General features: G+C 46.2%; 6 protein-coding genes across 7 annotated transcripts, besides 1 other annotated feature; 3 read left to right on the forward strand and 3 right to left on the reverse strand.

The window, feature by feature from the left end:
- The first annotated feature begins 1,151 nt into the window (after positions 1-1,151).
- Positions 1,152-1,185: a microsatellite.
- A 527-nt stretch (positions 1,186-1,712) lies between these two features.
- Positions 1,713-4,047, reverse strand: TSTA_123450 (uncharacterized protein). The gene is made up of 2 exons (XM_002482559.1): positions 3,772-4,047; positions 1,713-3,675 (listed from the first exon to the last, which is right to left on the reverse strand). The coding sequence occupies exons 1-2, from the start codon at positions 3,859-3,861 to the stop codon at positions 2,326-2,328; spliced, it is 1,440 nt and encodes a 479-aa protein (XP_002482604.1). The 5' UTR covers positions 3,862-4,047; the 3' UTR covers positions 1,713-2,325.
- An 800-nt stretch (positions 4,048-4,847) lies between these two features.
- On the reverse strand, positions 4,848-6,832 carry TSTA_123460 (cytochrome P450 monooxygenase, putative; the record flags this gene model as incomplete). Of its 2 annotated transcripts, XM_002482560.1 has the most annotated exons (5): positions 6,372-6,832; positions 6,201-6,317; positions 6,042-6,144; positions 5,333-5,989; positions 4,848-5,272 (listed from the first exon to the last, which is right to left on the reverse strand). In XM_002482560.1, the coding sequence occupies exons 1-5, from the start codon at positions 6,642-6,644 to the stop codon at positions 4,848-4,850; spliced, it is 1,575 nt and encodes a 524-aa protein (XP_002482605.1). In that variant the 5' UTR covers positions 6,645-6,832. The 2 variants fall into 2 exon arrangements, with proteins under 2 accessions (XP_002482605.1, XP_002482606.1); XM_002482561.1 differs by having other exon boundaries at positions 6,201-6,832.
- A 1,566-nt stretch (positions 6,833-8,398) lies between these two features.
- On the forward strand, positions 8,399-9,698 carry TSTA_123470 (metallo-beta-lactamase superfamily protein). Its single transcript, XM_002482562.1, has 4 exons — positions 8,399-8,700; positions 8,760-8,907; positions 8,954-9,319; positions 9,372-9,698. Exons 1-4 carry the CDS (start codon positions 8,458-8,460, stop codon positions 9,680-9,682), a joined length of 1,068 nt encoding a protein of 355 aa, XP_002482607.1. The 5' UTR covers positions 8,399-8,457; the 3' UTR covers positions 9,683-9,698.
- A 159-nt stretch (positions 9,699-9,857) lies between these two features.
- Positions 9,858-12,088, forward strand: TSTA_123480 (ABC1 domain protein). The gene is made up of 2 exons (XM_002482563.1): positions 9,858-10,733; positions 10,781-12,088. The coding sequence occupies exons 1-2, from the start codon at positions 9,949-9,951 to the stop codon at positions 12,003-12,005; spliced, it is 2,010 nt and encodes a 669-aa protein (XP_002482608.1). The 5' UTR covers positions 9,858-9,948; the 3' UTR covers positions 12,006-12,088.
- Positions 12,089-12,534: 446 nt separating this feature from the next.
- Positions 12,535-14,024, forward strand: TSTA_123490 (short-chain dehydrogenase, putative). The gene is made up of 6 exons (XM_002482564.1): positions 12,535-12,857; positions 12,916-12,922; positions 12,990-13,049; positions 13,100-13,505; positions 13,560-13,877; positions 13,940-14,024. The coding sequence occupies exons 1-5, from the start codon at positions 12,545-12,547 to the stop codon at positions 13,647-13,649; spliced, it is 876 nt and encodes a 291-aa protein (XP_002482609.1). The 5' UTR covers positions 12,535-12,544; the 3' UTR covers positions 13,650-13,877; positions 13,940-14,024.
- A 518-nt stretch (positions 14,025-14,542) lies between these two features.
- Positions 14,543-17,837, reverse strand: TSTA_123500 (uncharacterized protein; the record flags this gene model as incomplete). The annotated part of the gene is made up of 2 exons (XM_002482565.1): positions 14,543-15,598; positions 15,648-17,837. 2 exons carry the CDS (start codon positions 17,835-17,837, stop codon positions 14,543-14,545), a joined length of 3,246 nt encoding a protein of 1,081 aa, XP_002482610.1.
- Positions 17,838-17,862: the final 25 nt, after the last annotated feature.

The following is a 17,862-nucleotide window of genomic DNA, read 5'->3' on the forward strand; positions in this document are numbered from 1 at the left end:
CGTATGTCAAAGCCCCTTCGTTCCCCAAGGACACGTTGTGGCTTGCTTTAGACCTGTAACCTAAGACTGACGGGAAGAGTGAAAACTGACAACCAAGGAAGTGAAAGGATCAAAGTCGATACATGGTTAGTTGTGTGAATAAAGTATGATTGCTGGAACACACTTCTACCTTCGTGCATAGGATGGTCGAAACAGCCAATTTTATTCAACCTAATGCGAGATTTCAATCATTCCTCAATTCTGATGCCAGAACTGATCATTTTTAGCAGCGTATGCATTCAATACCCTGTGCCAGGATTAAAATCTTACAGGTTGCAGCTGTCAGGTACATAATCCTGTTTATTGGTTACAATAGTTCCACTACTCCTTGAATCACATAGTTATTGATACACAGGCTCATGAACCAACAGACAGGGTTTGCTGATCAATGTAGCATTTACATTACTCTCGATCCCTGAGTTTAGGGTATGCTTAGCATAGCTTACCTAACTGGTAATAGGGACTAACAAAAGGAAAATTAAATTCTGCTCTTTGATTGGTATATAAACTGAAATGGTCGTATGCTGACTCTGTATGTAGTTCAACACCAACAAGCAACGTAATCCCACCACATCTATAGAGGATACTAAGCAGTCTAAGAACCCAACAGTGCATCTAACTAGACATGATGATCCGTTTCAAACCAATAATATCTAGCGCTAGATCTAGACTCTGAATACTAGAAAATTCTAGTATGTACTGGTACCGATAGTTTTAGGGGCTTAGGGTTACAACGGAATTTTTAGCCCCTTTTCGACCAAGTACTACCATGTCTGAATCTACTTTTTGATTTCACAGCTTCAAAAAGATGTTGGACATTGGAGCTACTGGTATTCTGTTAATGAACAACAGATAAATTGTCTTTCAAAGAAAAGTCATGATATTGATCAATATACGTACAAACAAGTCATGAAAAAATTCGGCTTACCCAGGTCCTCACTTGAAACCTCTAAATCCTAAACTACCCAGCCAACTAGCGTTTCCCGATGATGACCCTGCAGCTGATTCATTAATACAAATATTAATTTACTTAGTGCGTAACGATCATCAAGGGCTTTGAAGCGAAGTCCAGATCCTGGTCTGTTCCGTTTCTACCAAGTCTCTACAATACATTTTCTTTCTTTCTTTCTTTTTTTTTTTTTTTTTGGCTGATATGAGTACGTAGTACTCTGTATGCGTACACATTTATCAAGTTCAGTACGTAGTTCATGAGCTGATTCAAGCTAGAGAATTTGTAACGTAGTAGTATAAACGCACTACGTATTCCGGAAAAACCCGACAGCATCAAAGCAAACTTGGAAGCGAAGTGAAGTCAAAAGATTCTTGAATTATCTCCGAGTTTTATATGCATGTGCTATGAAGGAATAAGCATGGCTACCTAGGAATTGGGGAGGAGACTTTAAAAAAGGTCGCTCAAGTCCCGGACTTGATAGATGAGTGCCTACTACCGTCTATGAGAACGCCTTTCACTTTTAGTTCTCCCTCAAAGCTCCAGCTATTATTGCTTACTGATATACTATGTATATTAAAAACAAAATTCAACAGATGGATCGCATGTGAAGCAAAACCTAGTCAACCCTTTTTTCATCTTACTCAGCTCGGGGTTTCCCTTTAAGAGAATTTTCTGTATGCGTATTCATAATTCATAGTAACTAAATACTACCAAACCTGTATAGGTATATTGTTCCTTCCGAAAAAAATCACAAGGTCTATTCTAGTTATGTACATATGCCGTTCAGTCCACTTGCGTAAAAAGTTTATATACGAACTTATAATTTACTTGAAAACAGACCGAAAAATCCCTCAACAAGCCTCGCATGCCTCATCAGAGGTCAAAATCGAAGTATGGCTATGGACCTGCAGTTGAATTTGATATGTGTTGCGGTGCCTCCTTTGGCAAGGGAACCTCCCATATCCGAGCAATCATACCTCGTATTCGAAGGCACGCTGTTCATGAACTGATTTTTCCTCTAATATCGGCTGTTTTCAAATGCCAAACTTCAAGACTATACTCTGTCTCCACTCGCTGATGTTTAGATGTCGAATCTAGTATCCTAGAGCTGTCCCGTGGGAGGAGAGTCAAGAGCCACTTGTCAGTAAGATTCTGATTCGTTCCGCCGGATGGGATATGCGATCCGGAGGCGAGTATAGGCCCAGATTGGGTGATTCAAACGAATAATATGCAGAGTTCCTGACTCAATGCAACCCACCGAATTCGTGTCAAATATAGACGAAATGAAGAGCCCGAAAATATTTGCCTTTCTTTCTACCCACCCACTATCCCGTTTATCCATTCGCACGACAAACATCATCCATCGGACTCTCAATCCACTTCCTTAACCTCTCATCCAAAACAACCCAAACCCTCCTTATAATCATATACGCACTCCTATCCGACCACCACGTAGCACAATCCTTACCCAACAACGCCGCATAATGTGCAAGTATAATGAGTGCAACGGGGTGCTGGCGTTCCAGCAACTCAATATACCCTTCTGGGATGCGAATAAGCCACATGAAAACCTCGGCGAGGGTGCGGCTGTCCAGACACGGTTTTGACGTTGTACTAGCACCGAGGGGATGATTTCGCGCCGCTGTGGTGTCCGACTCTGATTGTACCGCATACAAGTATTCCGAAACCTTGGACCGAATTGAAAGCAACGCAAAATAAGCGTCATCAAACACCTTTCTATCCGCTTCGGATATTTTCTCATCGTCCTCACCCGCCGCAAAGTCCTCATTGCCATACCACAATCTCTGCAGATTCCTCAAATCATCTGCCAAATGCTTATCCTGCCACTGTCCATTCTCTAGCACAACATCACTCCGCATCAGCGGACTAACAGACGATCTCGCCAATTCATCCAGATGATCCTTATTAAGCACCAATATGCCTCTCGAAAGACGAATCCATTTAAAATCCATAATGGCCGCGCCACTGGCTCGTGTGGTTATTATATCAATCTCCATCGCATCTGAAATCTCGTCCCGCAGCGTCGCAATAGCGATCACTGAAATGAGTACAGATAACACGAAAAGCGCTTCTTGCTGCTGCCCTCCTCCCCCGGATACCGGATTCGCAAGCGCCTTTTGAAACAAATTCAGCGCAATAGCCTGATGGCGAGCCGCATAATCAACCAATTCTCGATTCTCCATTGTCGAACTGGTCTTGGTATATGCTACATGCAAAGCAGATGTAGCCAAAATACCATGAAGTAAAAATCGGTGCTGTAGGGCGATTTGAGTAATGGTTCTTGCCCAGACTTGTTGTACTTCCGGTGCAGGGGATAATGTGAGACTGGTCTCAGTGGCCCAAACATGCATCATGGAGAGATCTGCGAGAGTGAATTCCGGTGTTTGAGTGCTGTTGTACTGATTAAAGAGTTTTGTGTCGATGTTGATTAGTGGGATGGTTGGAGTTGTCGCTGTAGATGAAGTGCATGATGAAAATAGTGCCGATGGTGACGGCGCTGATGCTGGAGTTGGTGGTCCGGATTGTTTTGGATATATGGCTGGAGATATACCACCACTGCTGAGATTTCCTAATGATGTCGGAATACTAGGAAGCATTCGCAAAAAGCTGCATGCACGATTTGTTTGTGCGCAATTGCCGCAGGATGGCTTGTTTTCGTCGCACTATATTCTGTCAGAAGCATTCATGAGAAATATGCGATGTATCGAGCAAGGCGCAAAGGCTGACGCATCCTCGGATATAAGCGAACAGAAACACACCTTGACATGTCGCTGCTTGCATTGCATGCATCCATTCCGCGACTTGCGATGAAATCTTCGCGTATCTCTATTCAAGGGTCTGTCTTCCATCGTCTCTGAACGTAAACCTCAACCGTTCCACATAATACCCAAGTTTGTCATGGTTGTTCAGCGGATGAAGCGGTCCGAACAAATCTGCAGACACGTTCGTTCAAGGTCTGAAATTTTTACAAGCCCAAAATATGAGACTAAATTCCATCTTCATATAAATGTGGGCAAAATCGAGCATGATCGTGATATCGAAGGAGTTATTTACGGTTTGATGGACACGAAATTTGTTGATAAACGGTCAACGGCCCTTAATCCTCTCGGGGAAAAACCCTGGTCATGTGACTACAAAAGTCTGTCAAGGATTAGGTAAGCTAAACCTAATCAAGGAAAGCCTACAACATTGATACAAGGAAAATTCGAGAATTGAAGTCACAAGATTGAATCTACGAATCAACTTTACAGCTCTGTGTCGAGAATCTTCTATTTGAGATTGCGTGGATGGGATTCTCAAGCATAAATAGTGTCCAACAATCCCCTCAAGATGTAGATAGAAGAGTGCGCAGAAGAAGGTCAATATCAATATTTCCACTATAAAGATATCTTTGAGTATTAAGCTTAACTGAGTTTGTGCTAGTGCACAGCAAGTTCCGATAAAGTCTATCAGAATGTCAGAAATTAGATCACGTGATTTCAATACAATACGAGCAGATACGGAACGTCTGCGCTGGAATACAAACAATTACCAGAAAGCCCCCATTAAGGGGATCCTCTTTTTGGTGAAGTGGTAATTTAGTTCCAACATGTCAACCGAAATACGAAGAAGAAAACAAGTTCATCGGATCATGTCTGTCATTGATTAAACTACCACTAAGCATTAACTAACGCATCCTTGAGTCGGCCATGGAAGATAAAAGCAAAAGGGATCAACCGTATCATCTCCCTAAATCTATCTGTGCCATGACTTATGGTGTAAAGAAGTAATGAAAAAGAAAAGAAAAAAAGCATCGCTTTGGTCGGTATTGTCATGACGAGGATGATGAAGATTTCTAATCAAGAGAAAACTCCTTGCGGCGACGGACGAGAAGCTTTGCCTGAGAATCAGACGCCATCATCCAACCAATTTTGACGACCTTGGGTGGTGGAGTAGTCTCGTCCAACTTGAAGTCATACTTGAGCAGGATGTGAACGAGAGCAATCTTGGCTTCATTCGCGGCGAAGAAGCGTCCAGGACAAGCATTCTTTCCATAACCGAAAGCCAGATGCTGAGGGCTGGTGGAAACGAAGTGAGACATATGTTCGGTTGCGGGGCTCTTGGACAATTTGAGGAAGCGATAGCCATCGAACTGTTCAGGATTCTCATAGAAGGTCTCATCCCAGCTCCAGTGTCCAGAGATGGCGACCATGCTGCCCTTGGGGATACGGCGACCATCGTGAAGGATGACCTCTTCGGTAGCGACCCGGCGCATGGAGACTATGTTCTTCAAGTTAGCAAGGTGTAAGAGAAAGAGAAAAACAAAGTTCAAAGACTTACTCATTCCGGCAGGTTTCAAACGCTGGCTCTCCTTCATAACGCTGTCCATGAGTTTGAGATTGTACAGAGAGGTACGCTTGAATTCGTCTGTGCCCATGACAGCGATGATCTCTTCACGCAATGGTTGGATCAGTTCAGGATGCTCGCAAATGTCATAGATGACTTGAGTGATCATGTCTCCGGTGGTGTGGATGGCTGCCATGGAAAGAGCAAGTTGAGCGAGCGCAATATCGTATTCAGTACCAGTAGAGATTTCAAGCAACCACTGAATTGCATCGTTGTGCTTGGTAGCCTTGTCGGATGCCATCTCTGCCTTGCGCTGATCGATGACAGGTTGGATGATACGACGTGCCTCAGCCATATGGAAACGAACCTTGCGGGGTTCAGGCAAGACCCATTGAACAAGAGGATGCAAGAACTTGGGATAGCGTTTGACTGTCCTAATTGCATCGAAGATTAGGAGGGTGTAGTCGATGGTAATACGCAACCACTCCTTGTTCCGGCACAGCCCTGGTCCAAGGAAGACACGTGAAGAGACTTGAGCAACGACCTCGACCATGGTATTCTTGAGGTTGATGGAGTGCCAATCAGCATCTTCAGACCATTGGTGATGAATGACATCAGCCATCTCGTTAGAGACATCTTTGGTGATAAGTCCTGCCGATGGAGTTAGTAAAGAGCAAGGTAGGTCAGGTCTGAGAGTGCTTACCAAGTGACTGCGTTAGCTTTGTGCGCACCATGTCATTGATCTTCTCGCCGAACTTTCCGCGATCCTGGAAGAGTTCGAAGGTGAAAAGATGGCCGAGGAAATCCTAGCATGTTGTTAGAGTGTATGATCACGAGACGAATTGACACGTAAGCTACCTACCTTTGTATTGTGCTTTCTAAAGCTCAAACGGGGGTCACTACGAATCTCGTTTGCATACTCAGGAGAGAGAATGAGAGTGCGAGCCATGTCGGTATCCATGATGTAACCTTTGGGAGCCTATACTCTTGTGAGAAGAACCTTCAACTCGATATGGGAAGAGGTCAAACATACCTTGGAAAAGCCATCAATAAGCAATTTCTGAGCATTGGCGAGGAAGTTGTCCTTTGCCTGGGAAGGGTTCCAGAAGGAGGCCCTGTTGAAGAAAGGGTATTGCCAGAACTTGTAAGTAGTGATGATCCACTGAGCAATGATGGTGATCATCACAATGGAACCAAGACCGAGGACAAGATCCTTGGGTTTTGACAAAGAAGTCAATCCTGTGTCCAGGGTCAAGTTCTGGGCAAGGTGATGGGTGTCTGTTACCAGATGGGTGGTGAGCGCCATCGTGCTGCGGAGCTTTGATGTCGTCAAGATTGAGATGGATGAGATGACAATAAGAGGTGATAATGAGTGAGGAAGAGGAGAAAGAACGAAGAAGAGTCTGCCAGGCCTCTCTCTCTATTTTATATTCATTCACTCTCTCACCGCACAGCAAACGTAATACTGCCACTTTTCTTTCGGAATTAGGAAAATATCAGTCGGGCGCACTCTTTTAATAGTTGTATGATGAGAGATATGAAGAATTCGATTAGAGAGAGAAGGAATTACCCTAATATATGATGCAACTGGGTGCTGTACTACACACTATTCATTTGATACTCATCACTAGAGAAAGTTTTATGCACACCCATCAAGCTCAGGGCGTCTCGCTAAAATTAAGCGACCTTGTTGGGTCACTATGCTGCAGCTCCGGTTTCTGGGTTCTTGAGTTATCACATTTGCTAGTTAGCCTGGAGTATGCAGATCTAGTTACCTAGAACATCATCAATTAGATTGACACAGCATTTCAGATTCAGGGCAAAGACAATCTGGAACAAAGCGGCCAAATCTAGAAAAGACGCGGGAAGTAACATTAGCAGCCCTACATATATCTATCAAGTGAAATTCTTTGACCACTGCCTGAGAACTTTGAGCAACAGTTTTTTCAGGGTGAGCATCCAAAATTTAGGCACATTTAGTGGGGGGCCATAGAGGAGCATGATCGCCCTTGCCGCTGTTGTAGCGTCCAACTCCATTTTCAAGATCAGCGGTCAAATCCAGGCTGGAAATACAGTATAGAGTAGCCTACAAAGCGTGGACGTATGGTTGATTCATATTCTAGTGCCTTCTTGTTCTAGGTTTGTAAACCGTGTACCGAGGCGACGCTTTGAGCTCGGATATTCTTAGACGAGGTTTTTGAAGCGCCGATATGTGCAGAGTACCCCGTCTCGGCTATGCAGGAATCCTGGAAATTGGACTGCAGCATAAAAACATGTTCTTTGACTCTCGGTCAACATATCCCGGCTCTTGAGTAGTGCTCGCATGCATATACGATTCAGTATAGCGGGAATTTCGATCTTTTGTCTCCGAACACGACAAAGAACGACGAACTCGGTCGCGATGGCTGTACGACTTGCTTCTTTTTTATCAACTTTTATGAGCCGCTAATATCAGTTGAGTGTTGGGGTAGGCGACTGCATGTGATGTTGAGAGGAGTAGAGACCCCAATGACTTCATGCGTATACATAGAAGTATGAGCCAATTCCTCGCCGTGTCGGAGACACCGAATCCTCCGTAGACAGATACCACCCAGGCGAGCCCAATGAGACAGACGATCTGTGGACTTTTATTTCAAATATAAAACCACACCCTAATAATGTGTAACAGTGTCATTCCTCTCGCAATCCGAGCAGAGAATAGATTCCGACTGGTGCATGGTGAATATCGGATATCTCCATAGCAGGGACCCTGAGGACTGGAGGCTCGCCTCCGAGCAACTTAATGGTCAAGGTCTCTTCTCATTGAGTTGTATCGAATCTTCAGGGCGGACAGGGACATGCCTGATTGAATTCTCACGGCGGTGGTCGTTCTGGGGTTGTAACTTGCCAGTGGATGCCTCAGGCATAACTGGACCGGCTGACACTTTCCTGACATCAGCCCGGATCATCTTCCCATGTATGATCCACCGTACAGGTTGACATCTACCTAGCAAGAATGAGCCATTGATGCTTTAAATAGTGAATCACCTCAACAAAGAGACTGGCTCATCGATACTGAGGTTGAGACGTTGAGACAGCTCTTCCCCACACCCCGCAACAAGCCGCACAATATTTACTGCATGTTGATAATGTCTCCAGCGCTGGTCGAGATTGACGACCTTGAAATTCAAATCATCATCGACAATGAGCTAGATCCTCTGTCTCAGCCTGCACCGGACACTGTCCACCTAGTTGGCGGATCTATGGGACTCATTGCGCTATCAACATCCCCATCTCTTCAACCCGGCGAACGGGGAGGTGCAGTCAAGGAATTGCGCATGGAAGATATATGTTGTTCAGCTCATGGGCTATCTATTATGATAGTACGTCTCGCATCTCTACTTCCCGATGTGACCAATGAGTGTGCTTATAGGATGGACAGACCGCAACGAAAGGGGGCACCAAACGATCAGTACTGTTCGACACTGGCCCTGAGGAGCAGACATGGGAACGAAACGTGAATCGACTCAAAGCAGATATATCCAAAATCGATCTAATAGTATTATCACATTGGCACCGAGACCATTCCGGTACGACTCTTCTCCTTTCCGAATGATTTACGCTAATAGTCCTTAGGCGGCATGCTGAAAGCAATTGATATGATCAATAAAGCAAAACAACCATGTTCAGACGGCAAAAAGGTGGTGGTTGATGTACACCCATGTCGTCCAGATTTTCGCGGCTTCTTGCTTGGTGACAAGATTGTCTCGCTTGAAGCGGATCCCAGCTTTGAGGAGATTACAGATCATGGAGCGGTACTCACTAAACATGATGAGACGCATGCTATTCTTGACGATATGTTTCTCATCTCTGGCGAAATACCCCGCGAGACCTCTTATGAGAATGGAGTCAAGTTTGGAATGAGGTTTGATCAGTCTGAGAACGAATGGATTTCAGATGAAAAAATTGCTGACGAGCGGTTTTTGATGTGTAATCTGAAAGGTGAGTACCTATGACCATACATACGGTTATATTCAAAACTGACACACAAAAGACAAGGGAATAGTTCTCTTTACGGGCTGCAGTCATGCAGGCGTAGTCAACGCCTCTCGATATGCCCGAAAACTCCTAGACGACGATGATCATCGAAGCAACATGCCCTTCCACGCCATCGTAGGCGGATACCATCTAGCGACATCCAACGATGTGAAAAATATCGACGCTACAGTTCACGATTTAAAAGCCCTTGATCCGGCGATTATGTTAGCAGGCCACTGTACTGGATGGCGCGCAAAGTTTTGTATTGAGCGTGAAATGCCTGGCAGTCTTGTACCGTGTGCTGTTGGGATGAGATATAAATTCTGAATACTCAGTTCGCATCATGTTCCAGGCAAAAGATAGATAGCCTCATGATGGAAAGGAGTAGAAAATAGATCAATCTCGGAGTTGCGGTCCGCCAAATCGGAATTCGGCAGCCTAAATCCTCAGGTGTCCACCAACATAGCTACATCATTTTACTTGATTACAAACTTGCTTCAATTAACCGTCTGGCTGTTCTCACCAGCGGTTCCAGCTCATGATACTCATCAATCTTTTAGATAATTCTTCTATTTGAAGACTCTACACCGGCCATGCCTTTGAGGCCACTCCCAGCCTCGGGTAGTGCCCATTCCCTATATCGGCGCCATTACCTTCAGCTTCCACCCCGCCAGTCAACATTCCCCCAACCTCGCCGCCTTCAACGCAGATTCATCCATCCCAACGAATTCAAGCCCCTCGTCCCTCCGTCCCCAAGCTCCCTCGGAAAGGCTGCGCCCGCAAAAACATACACTCGAACCCGAAAATGGCTCCGACGACTATTCTACATCTCCCTCACGACGGGCATCATTTGTGTCATTGATAGAACTTTTTACGCCTCTTCGCTTACACGCACAGCGCGCACGTTCGGGTTAGGACTTGTGGTTGCTTTAGATTACAAGATAAATTTCAGACCAGACCCCCCATTCGCATCGTCTATTGCGGCGGTTCATCAGCGCAATGCGGAACGGTTGTCGGATCTGTTACGCCACAATGGAGGGTTATATCTCAAAATCGGCCAGGCAATAGCCATGCAATCCGCGATCTTGCCTCCGGAGTTTCAGAAAATGTTTTCGAGAATGTTTGATGATGCGCCGCAGAATGATTGGAAGGATGTTGAGAGGGTTGTGAGGGAGGATTTTGGGAAGTCGGTGGAGGATGTCTTTGGGGTTTCGTTTACGGGGGATCCGACAAAGGGTGTGATGGAGAGGAGGGCTAGGGCTAGTGCAAGTGTTGCGCAGGTGCATTGGGCGCGGTTGGCGGATGGTCGTGAGGTTGCGATTAAGATTCAGAAGAGGGAGATTGCGGCGCAGGTTCAGTGGGATTTGTGGGCTTTCAAGTATGTTGTATATCGGACTCGCCATGGCACTGTGCTAACGGAAACAGAATTGTGTCGTGGATCTATAGTCGATGGTTCGATATTCCATTTTACAACTTAGTCCCGTTTGTTACTGAGCGCCTGTTCCTTGAAACGGATTTTGAGAATGAGGCGAGAAACGCCGAGCAAATGGCAGAGTTTGTCGCAAATGAGCCGCGTCTACGGAACAGAGTCTACATTCCAAAGGTGTATCATGAATTCAGCTCGAAGCGAGTCATGACCGCGGAGTGGATTGAAGGTGTCCGTTTATGGGATAAAGAAGCAATCACCCGTCCATGGAGAGGCGGCTGGCGCGAGGGAAGTCCAGGATCACACGGTACACCACTAGATCCCCCCGATAAACAAATCCCCAGTCGGGAAGAGCTTGCAAAGCGAAGTGTGGCATCATTAAAAATCAAGCCTGAGCGTACCCACTGGAAAGGCTGGAAGGAACGTGGAGGTCTCGGCCTGTCCCTAAAAGAAGTCATGACGACCATGGTCGATCTTTTCTCTGCACAAATGTTCTTGTGGGGCTGGGTTCACTGCGACCCTCATCCAGGCAACATCTTTGTCCGGCGCCAGCCCAACGGCAAACCCGAACTCGTCCTCATCGACCACGGTCTCTACATCCAAATGAGCCCGAGCTTCCGACATGAGTACGCCCGATTCTGGAAAGCGCTCATGACCTTCGACAACAAAACCCTAAAAGAAGTCGCCGGCAATTGGGGTATAAGTAACCCGGACATCTTTGCAACCGCAACACTGATGCGTCCTTACCGCGGCGGTAAAAAATCCGAATCAAGTCGCAAAAATATCGAAGAACTTACCAAGCAGGAACGACAACAACTCCTGTACGAAAGACAACAAGCTATCCGCAAAACGATCCGTGAAATGCTCAGCGACGAAACCAAATGGCCCCATGAACTAGTCTTTATAGGCCGAAATTTGCGTATCGTCCAGGGAAATAATCAATTCCTCGGCAGTCCCGTGAATAGAGTCAAGATTACAGCGACATGGGCATCGCGTGCCCTCGCCGAGTCACCAGATATACCATTATCGGAGCGGATCCGCAACTATGGCGGTCATATCGTCTTCCATTTCGTCCTGTTTACGTCCGATCTCGTGTTTTATATCTCTAAAATTAGACAACTACTCGGCTGGGGTGGTGGGATGGAAGATGATATCGAGAAGCAGATGAAGCTTATGGCTAGGGATATGGGCGTTGAGGTGGATGATAGTCTTTTTGAGGGTTGATTCTTGGCTCCTTGATTCTAGACTATGTATAGAAGTATGACACCGTGTATTATAGACTCTACTCTGAAGAATATATCATGTTGAACAGACTTTGAGTATGTATGTACTAAGTCAAATGACTGGGTTTACCCCGACGACCTGGAACGATGCGGATTAGATTCCCCGCACGAGACTGTCCCAAAGGGAAGGTTTGCCGAGAATGAATAACCCTAACTTCTCTGGCCTAGATTCTTGAATTGGGCAAAGAAGACAAATTATTTATGTTTTCGAACCAGTTGAGGTTCCACTCAATAGAAATGTATACAGCTTCCGGTTTAGCTGCACCAAATAGATAGCTAAATCGGTGAGGAGGTCGGGATTACTCTAGATTATGTAGGGCGTTTATGGCCCACTGGGTTGGGCCATGTGATCTGATAGCACGGTTCCTTTTTTCTGTATAAATAGTTGACTCATGCCTCGACAATTTGTCTTGACTTGCTCGGTTTCTTGGTTCTGTGAAGAGCTTCTGTTAAATATTTGATTCCAACCACTCCTATTCCATGCCTGGTGGAGTTGCGTGTTCTATTATAGGGTATCATATCTCGAGACATACGGAAAATACAGACAGCAGAAGAACGATGGTGTTATTCTTGAACCCATTCAGGAATCCTCGTTCGGCCCGGACTGGAAGTAATGCAGCACTGCTTTCATTGTGTAGACCTCGAATGATCGCCCGCATTGCTCGTGTGACAAGCTTGTCCCAGTCACAGAAATGTCAATTCTCGTTAGCGTCGTCTCTTTGTCAGAATAGCCAATATACACGACCACCGAAGACGCTACCCGGGTTCTCTCTTGAAGGGCAGACTTGTATTGGTACGTATATCTTTTCTCTGAAATATGTCTCGTTCTGTTAGCTAATGAAGTTCCACAGTCACCGGGTGAGTTGAGCTTGTCATCGAGCATCCACCACACAATATGGTACCTGCTAAACGCACGCACGCGCAGAGCAGCTCGTGGTCTCGGAAAGGAGTTTCTTACTGCTTTTGCTCGATCGGGCGCAAATGGGTATGTATATTTGCCTGGTTCAGTATCGGATTGATAATAACAGAACATAGAGCATGTATCGATCTCAGTCTCCCTGCAGCAACATCATCCATTGAACATATAACCTCCCAGGTGAAAACTAGCTCTCAATCAAAAGGAATAAACCTTAAACCATATTCCTGTGACGTGACTTCCGAATCTCAAGTGCAATCCACCATCAACCAGATAATCAAAGACTTTGGCAAAATCGATGTCCTCGTCACGGCAGCAGGGATAGTTGATAACGTTCCTGCAGAGGATTACTCGTATGCCAAGTGGCGAAAATTGATGGACGTTAATCTTGATGGATCATTCTTGTGTGCGAGGGAAGTTGGGAGGCATATGATTCAGCAGAAGAATGGTGGGAGTATTATCCTGGTAGGGAGTATGTGTGGTGATGTTTGTGTGAGGCCTCAGAAGCAGGCTGCGTATAATGCTGTAAGTTTCTCTTCCCATTTCCGTAAAGTTGGCAAAGATACTGACATGTAATAGAGTAAAGCAGCTGTCATCATGCTCGCGAAATCTCTGGCCACCGAGTATGTATCCCACTATTCTACTCTAAAATGTAGGTACACCCACTGATAGGATGATACTAGATGGGCACCCCATTCAATCCGGGTCAACACACTATCACCAGGATACATGCACACAGATCTCATAATTGATCTTCTGGACAAACAAGGAAGCGAACTAGTTGAGCAATGGAAGGAGCATACCCCGATGCGCAGAATGGGTCGTCCGTCTGAGTTGCAAGGCGCTGTTGTGTGGATGGCGAGTGAAGCGAGTAGTTTCATGACGGGGGCTAATATAGTGAGTGTTCTCATCTTTTGGACTTAGGATGGTGAGTGTAGAGCTGATTTGGTTGTTTGTAGGTTGTGGATGGGGGTTATAGTTGTTATTGATCTTGATAGAGCTGGTAGGTGTAGGCTTCTGATATTCCGATAGAGCCTGATAGGTCTGATATCCGGATCTGTCTGGTCCTTGTATTCAAAGCATCTCAAACCCTTGGGTATGGAAGCTTCTACATCCTTAATTTTCTCAATCTCCAAACACGCTCGACTAGCAGCATCGTCACATCGAGCCCCTCTTCTTAACAGGATATCAACTCACAATTGGCCCTTTTCGGAAGAGATTCACTCATTTCAGCCTTCCACAGAACCAATCCATCATCCCCCAGTCACCCCGTAACTCCGATTTCCATACCGATGATGTTATTCATGATTCATAACACCAATCCACGGCTGCTTCTCCAAATCACAATGCAAATAAACCGTAAGAAAATTCGCTCTACATCATGCCAGATATATCCAAGTCATATTCATAAACATTGAAGGAAAACAAACACACCAAAGGATAAAGAAACGCCAATGAAAACCAAAAAATGGAAAGGGTATCTCCGCACAATTATATCGACCATAACAAACCAAATATTATATACCATAAAACAAAGGGCATAATAGTGCAAAAAGAGATGATTAATAAGGTGCCCACTGCTCAAACCCTGGAGGCTGCCATTCCTGTCCTGGATACGCTGTACTCGACATGACGATTTCCTCTTCATCGTTCTCATTGGGGACGGGTAGTTCAACGGGAACTGTGTTTTTGGCATGAACCGGTCTGGTCTCGTACATCTCTGAGTTTGACTTGCCGCCAGTATTGCCCGCTGCTGTAGTTGTGCCTTCCAGGGTGAATTCGATAGTTGACATCTGAGTTGACTGATTGAATCCCAATCCAGCGTTTTGATTACCTGCTCGATTTCGATCGAAGAATATAGCCGATTCAGGTTGTATTGAATTCCGAGGTGATAATTGTCCATTTGCCAGGTCATCTGGAAGCGTGATTGGGAATGGGAGTGATTGATCGCCTATGCGTGGTGTTTCTGTCACAGCATGGAATTTCCCGAGATTGTAGATGGGATCAGAGTAGTTGAGGTTCTCGCTTCCGGATGGTGGGGCTCGTATTTGGGCTGGACGAGGGCTGCGAGAGCGCATACGTAGATCTCGGGCTCGACTGCGTGATTGTTCGAGTTCGGGGGAGGCGCTGGTGCTGCTGTTAATGGTTGGGGAGATGTTGTTGTAAGACCGGCTGGATATGGAGATTTGATGCTGTGGCGGAGCGGCCGGTTGCGGTTGAAGGTATTGTAGGGGTTGAGGTTGGAAGGGAGGTGATTGATGGGCGTATTGCCCAGTGTTTGGTGCGTATTGTGCTGGTAGATGCTGGTATCCATTCATAGAAGTGCTGTTGTATGGCGGATACGCCTGGTTCGCGTAGTTTACTGATGGTTCGTACATAGGCTTAGAAGGGGGAGCATAATATCCACCTGGCGGTGATGGTAACGCTTTATCTTGTGCTGGCATCGAGGCATGCCGACTTGATGCTGTCCCTGCAGTGTAGGGTTGCTGATGGGCCGTGGCTTGCGGATAGCTTGAACGTCCACCGCCAGTCCATGTATTTTCGCTGACTTGAGAGTATTTAGCTAATTGGACAGTTTCTTCAGGTCGCGGATTCGGGCCGGAGCGATTGAAGATACCCTAAAACAGTCAGTCAATGCACCTTCAAAACACATGCCCAAATACTCACCCCAAATCTCGACAGCGCCCCCTTCTTCCCATCGGTTTTCTTCTCTTTCCTCTTCTCAACAACCTTCGTCTCAATCGTTTCCACCGGCGGAGCAATAGCTGCCGCTGGAGCACCTTTAGTCCTCTTGCCCATAAACTTCACCTTATTAAGAAGTTGACTAGAAATCTTCCCAGGATTAGAATGATCCGAAGCGGTCTCACTACTATTCATCAATGGCGATGGTTCCGAGCGCAAATCCAGACGAGACGCAGCAGCTTGCACCGTCATGCTATCGCCGCTATGAAGACTTTCCTCATCACGTTTTCCAGGACTGCCGCTGGAATGAGGTGAATAATTACTTGCGATTCCATTGGAAGTACGCTGCTGGGATCGTCCATGATTAGCCCATAACGACCACCCTGGCGTGTGATTTGTAGTTACATCGTCGATTCGTGGTCGATTTGGCTTGTTTGAGTCTCTCAACTCAGGACTGGGACGGTGCTGATTGTGAGATCCGATAAGTGGTGGTTCGGGAGAAATTGCTATTCTCTGAGCATTTGGATCCACGTTCGGATTGCTCACGGAAGACACAGACGAAGATGTTACTGAATCACGATTTGCGTGTAAAACCGGTAGTCGGCCAGTCTTCCACAAGGTATTCATATGCGGTGGTGGTGATGATTGGATAGGTTGATATCTAGGCGGACTCTGAGCAGCCTCTGGTCGCAAGGACTGTCTATTTTGTGAATCCGAAACTCGATTATCATTCCCCAAGGTCTCTACTCGGGCTTGATGTCCCTTGCGGTCATCGCTGTATGGAGCCTCGCTATCATCGAACAGTGGCGGAGCCTCATCTGGTGCGTCTTCACCCAAAGTCACAGGAACATGAGATTCTTCAAACTTAGTCTCTGCATTCCGCTGATAAGCCTGCCCTGACCGCCGGCCATGTGCATTCACAAGCATCTCCTCCGCAAGAGCATTCCCTTCACTCTCAAACGAAAACCTAGAGTATCGCCTTGTATCATTCTCACTACTTTGTGCAGCCGTCTTCTTATCAATAGAGAATCGACTCATTCTCACAACACGCATAGGCTCATTTCCCGACGTAGCCGTCGGAGGTCGAGGAAATTGTTCCAAAGTGTCCTTTTCAGGATCAGAATGAAACCCAGCTTCGTCTAGTTTTTCTCTCATAGCGTCAACAATGTCATCATCTTCATCATCATCGGTCAATTCTGAAACTTGAGATCGTGTGGGTGATGGTTCACCAGTGTAAATGCCGTCTTCGTCGAACTTTTCACGAATACGATCCATTTCATCTTGGCTAATTTCTGAGATTTGGGAGACGATGGAGTCCCGTCGGTTTGCTGGTTGGGGAGGAACTAGGTTTCCGTTTTGTGGTAAGGGTGGTGATACCGGGCTATGAAGCTTTTCATCTGTTCCCGGTGGACTGAGTCTCGGTTGCGCTGTTGGCTCGAGAGTAAGTTGAGGTAACGCTGTAAGAAGTGCATGGCTGATATCGCTTTGTCCTAACACCTGACTGCCTGACTGGGATGGTTCATGCGGCAGAGGTGGTGATACTGGTGAGATAGTCGGAGGAGTATTTTGTTCGGGATCAGATGCCCTTGACTGGGTCGAGCCAGAGTCATCCTTTCGATCCACATCAGCAGCAAAATGTAGCGATCCGATCTCTCCAACGCCATCCTTCGACTCCTTTCCAGGTCCCGTGGCTTGATCAACTGTCCCATGACTGTCAACCGGAACGCTAACAGCATCATTATGCGAATCCATCGCAATTGATAACCCATTCCGTAGGCCAGACTCCTTCCCAGTCCTTCTCCCCTCCTCACCATCACCATAACCACCCCTCACAACCTGTCTAAGCGAACTACTCCTCGCGCCTCTAAGCCCACCACTCTCCTCCCCCTCCACAACCGATCCCAACATCCTCCTCCCAAAATCCGCCGAAAACGAACGCGTATGCATCGAAAACGTCTCATCTCCATCAAAAGACTCCCTAAACGATATACCATCCCCCAACCTCAATGACGGAATTCGCGGGACTGGTTGTAATGAATATCGAGATGAAACCGAAGAATTGACCGTCTCATTTCCCTCGTGCTGGGTTTCTAGGTCAGAAGATTGTGCATCGGAGCCAGCGGTAGTGGTAGTAGTCCAGCTTTGTCGTCGTTGAGCACGGAATATGGAAGACATTCCCTACAAGAAAAAAAGAGTCCGA

The sequence above is a fragment of the Talaromyces stipitatus genome, genomic scaffold (assembly GCF_000003125.1).
Source record: "Talaromyces stipitatus ATCC 10500 scf_1105507295555 genomic scaffold, whole genome shotgun sequence".
Taxonomy (NCBI): Eukaryota; Fungi; Ascomycota; class Eurotiomycetes; order Eurotiales; family Trichocomaceae; genus Talaromyces; species Talaromyces stipitatus.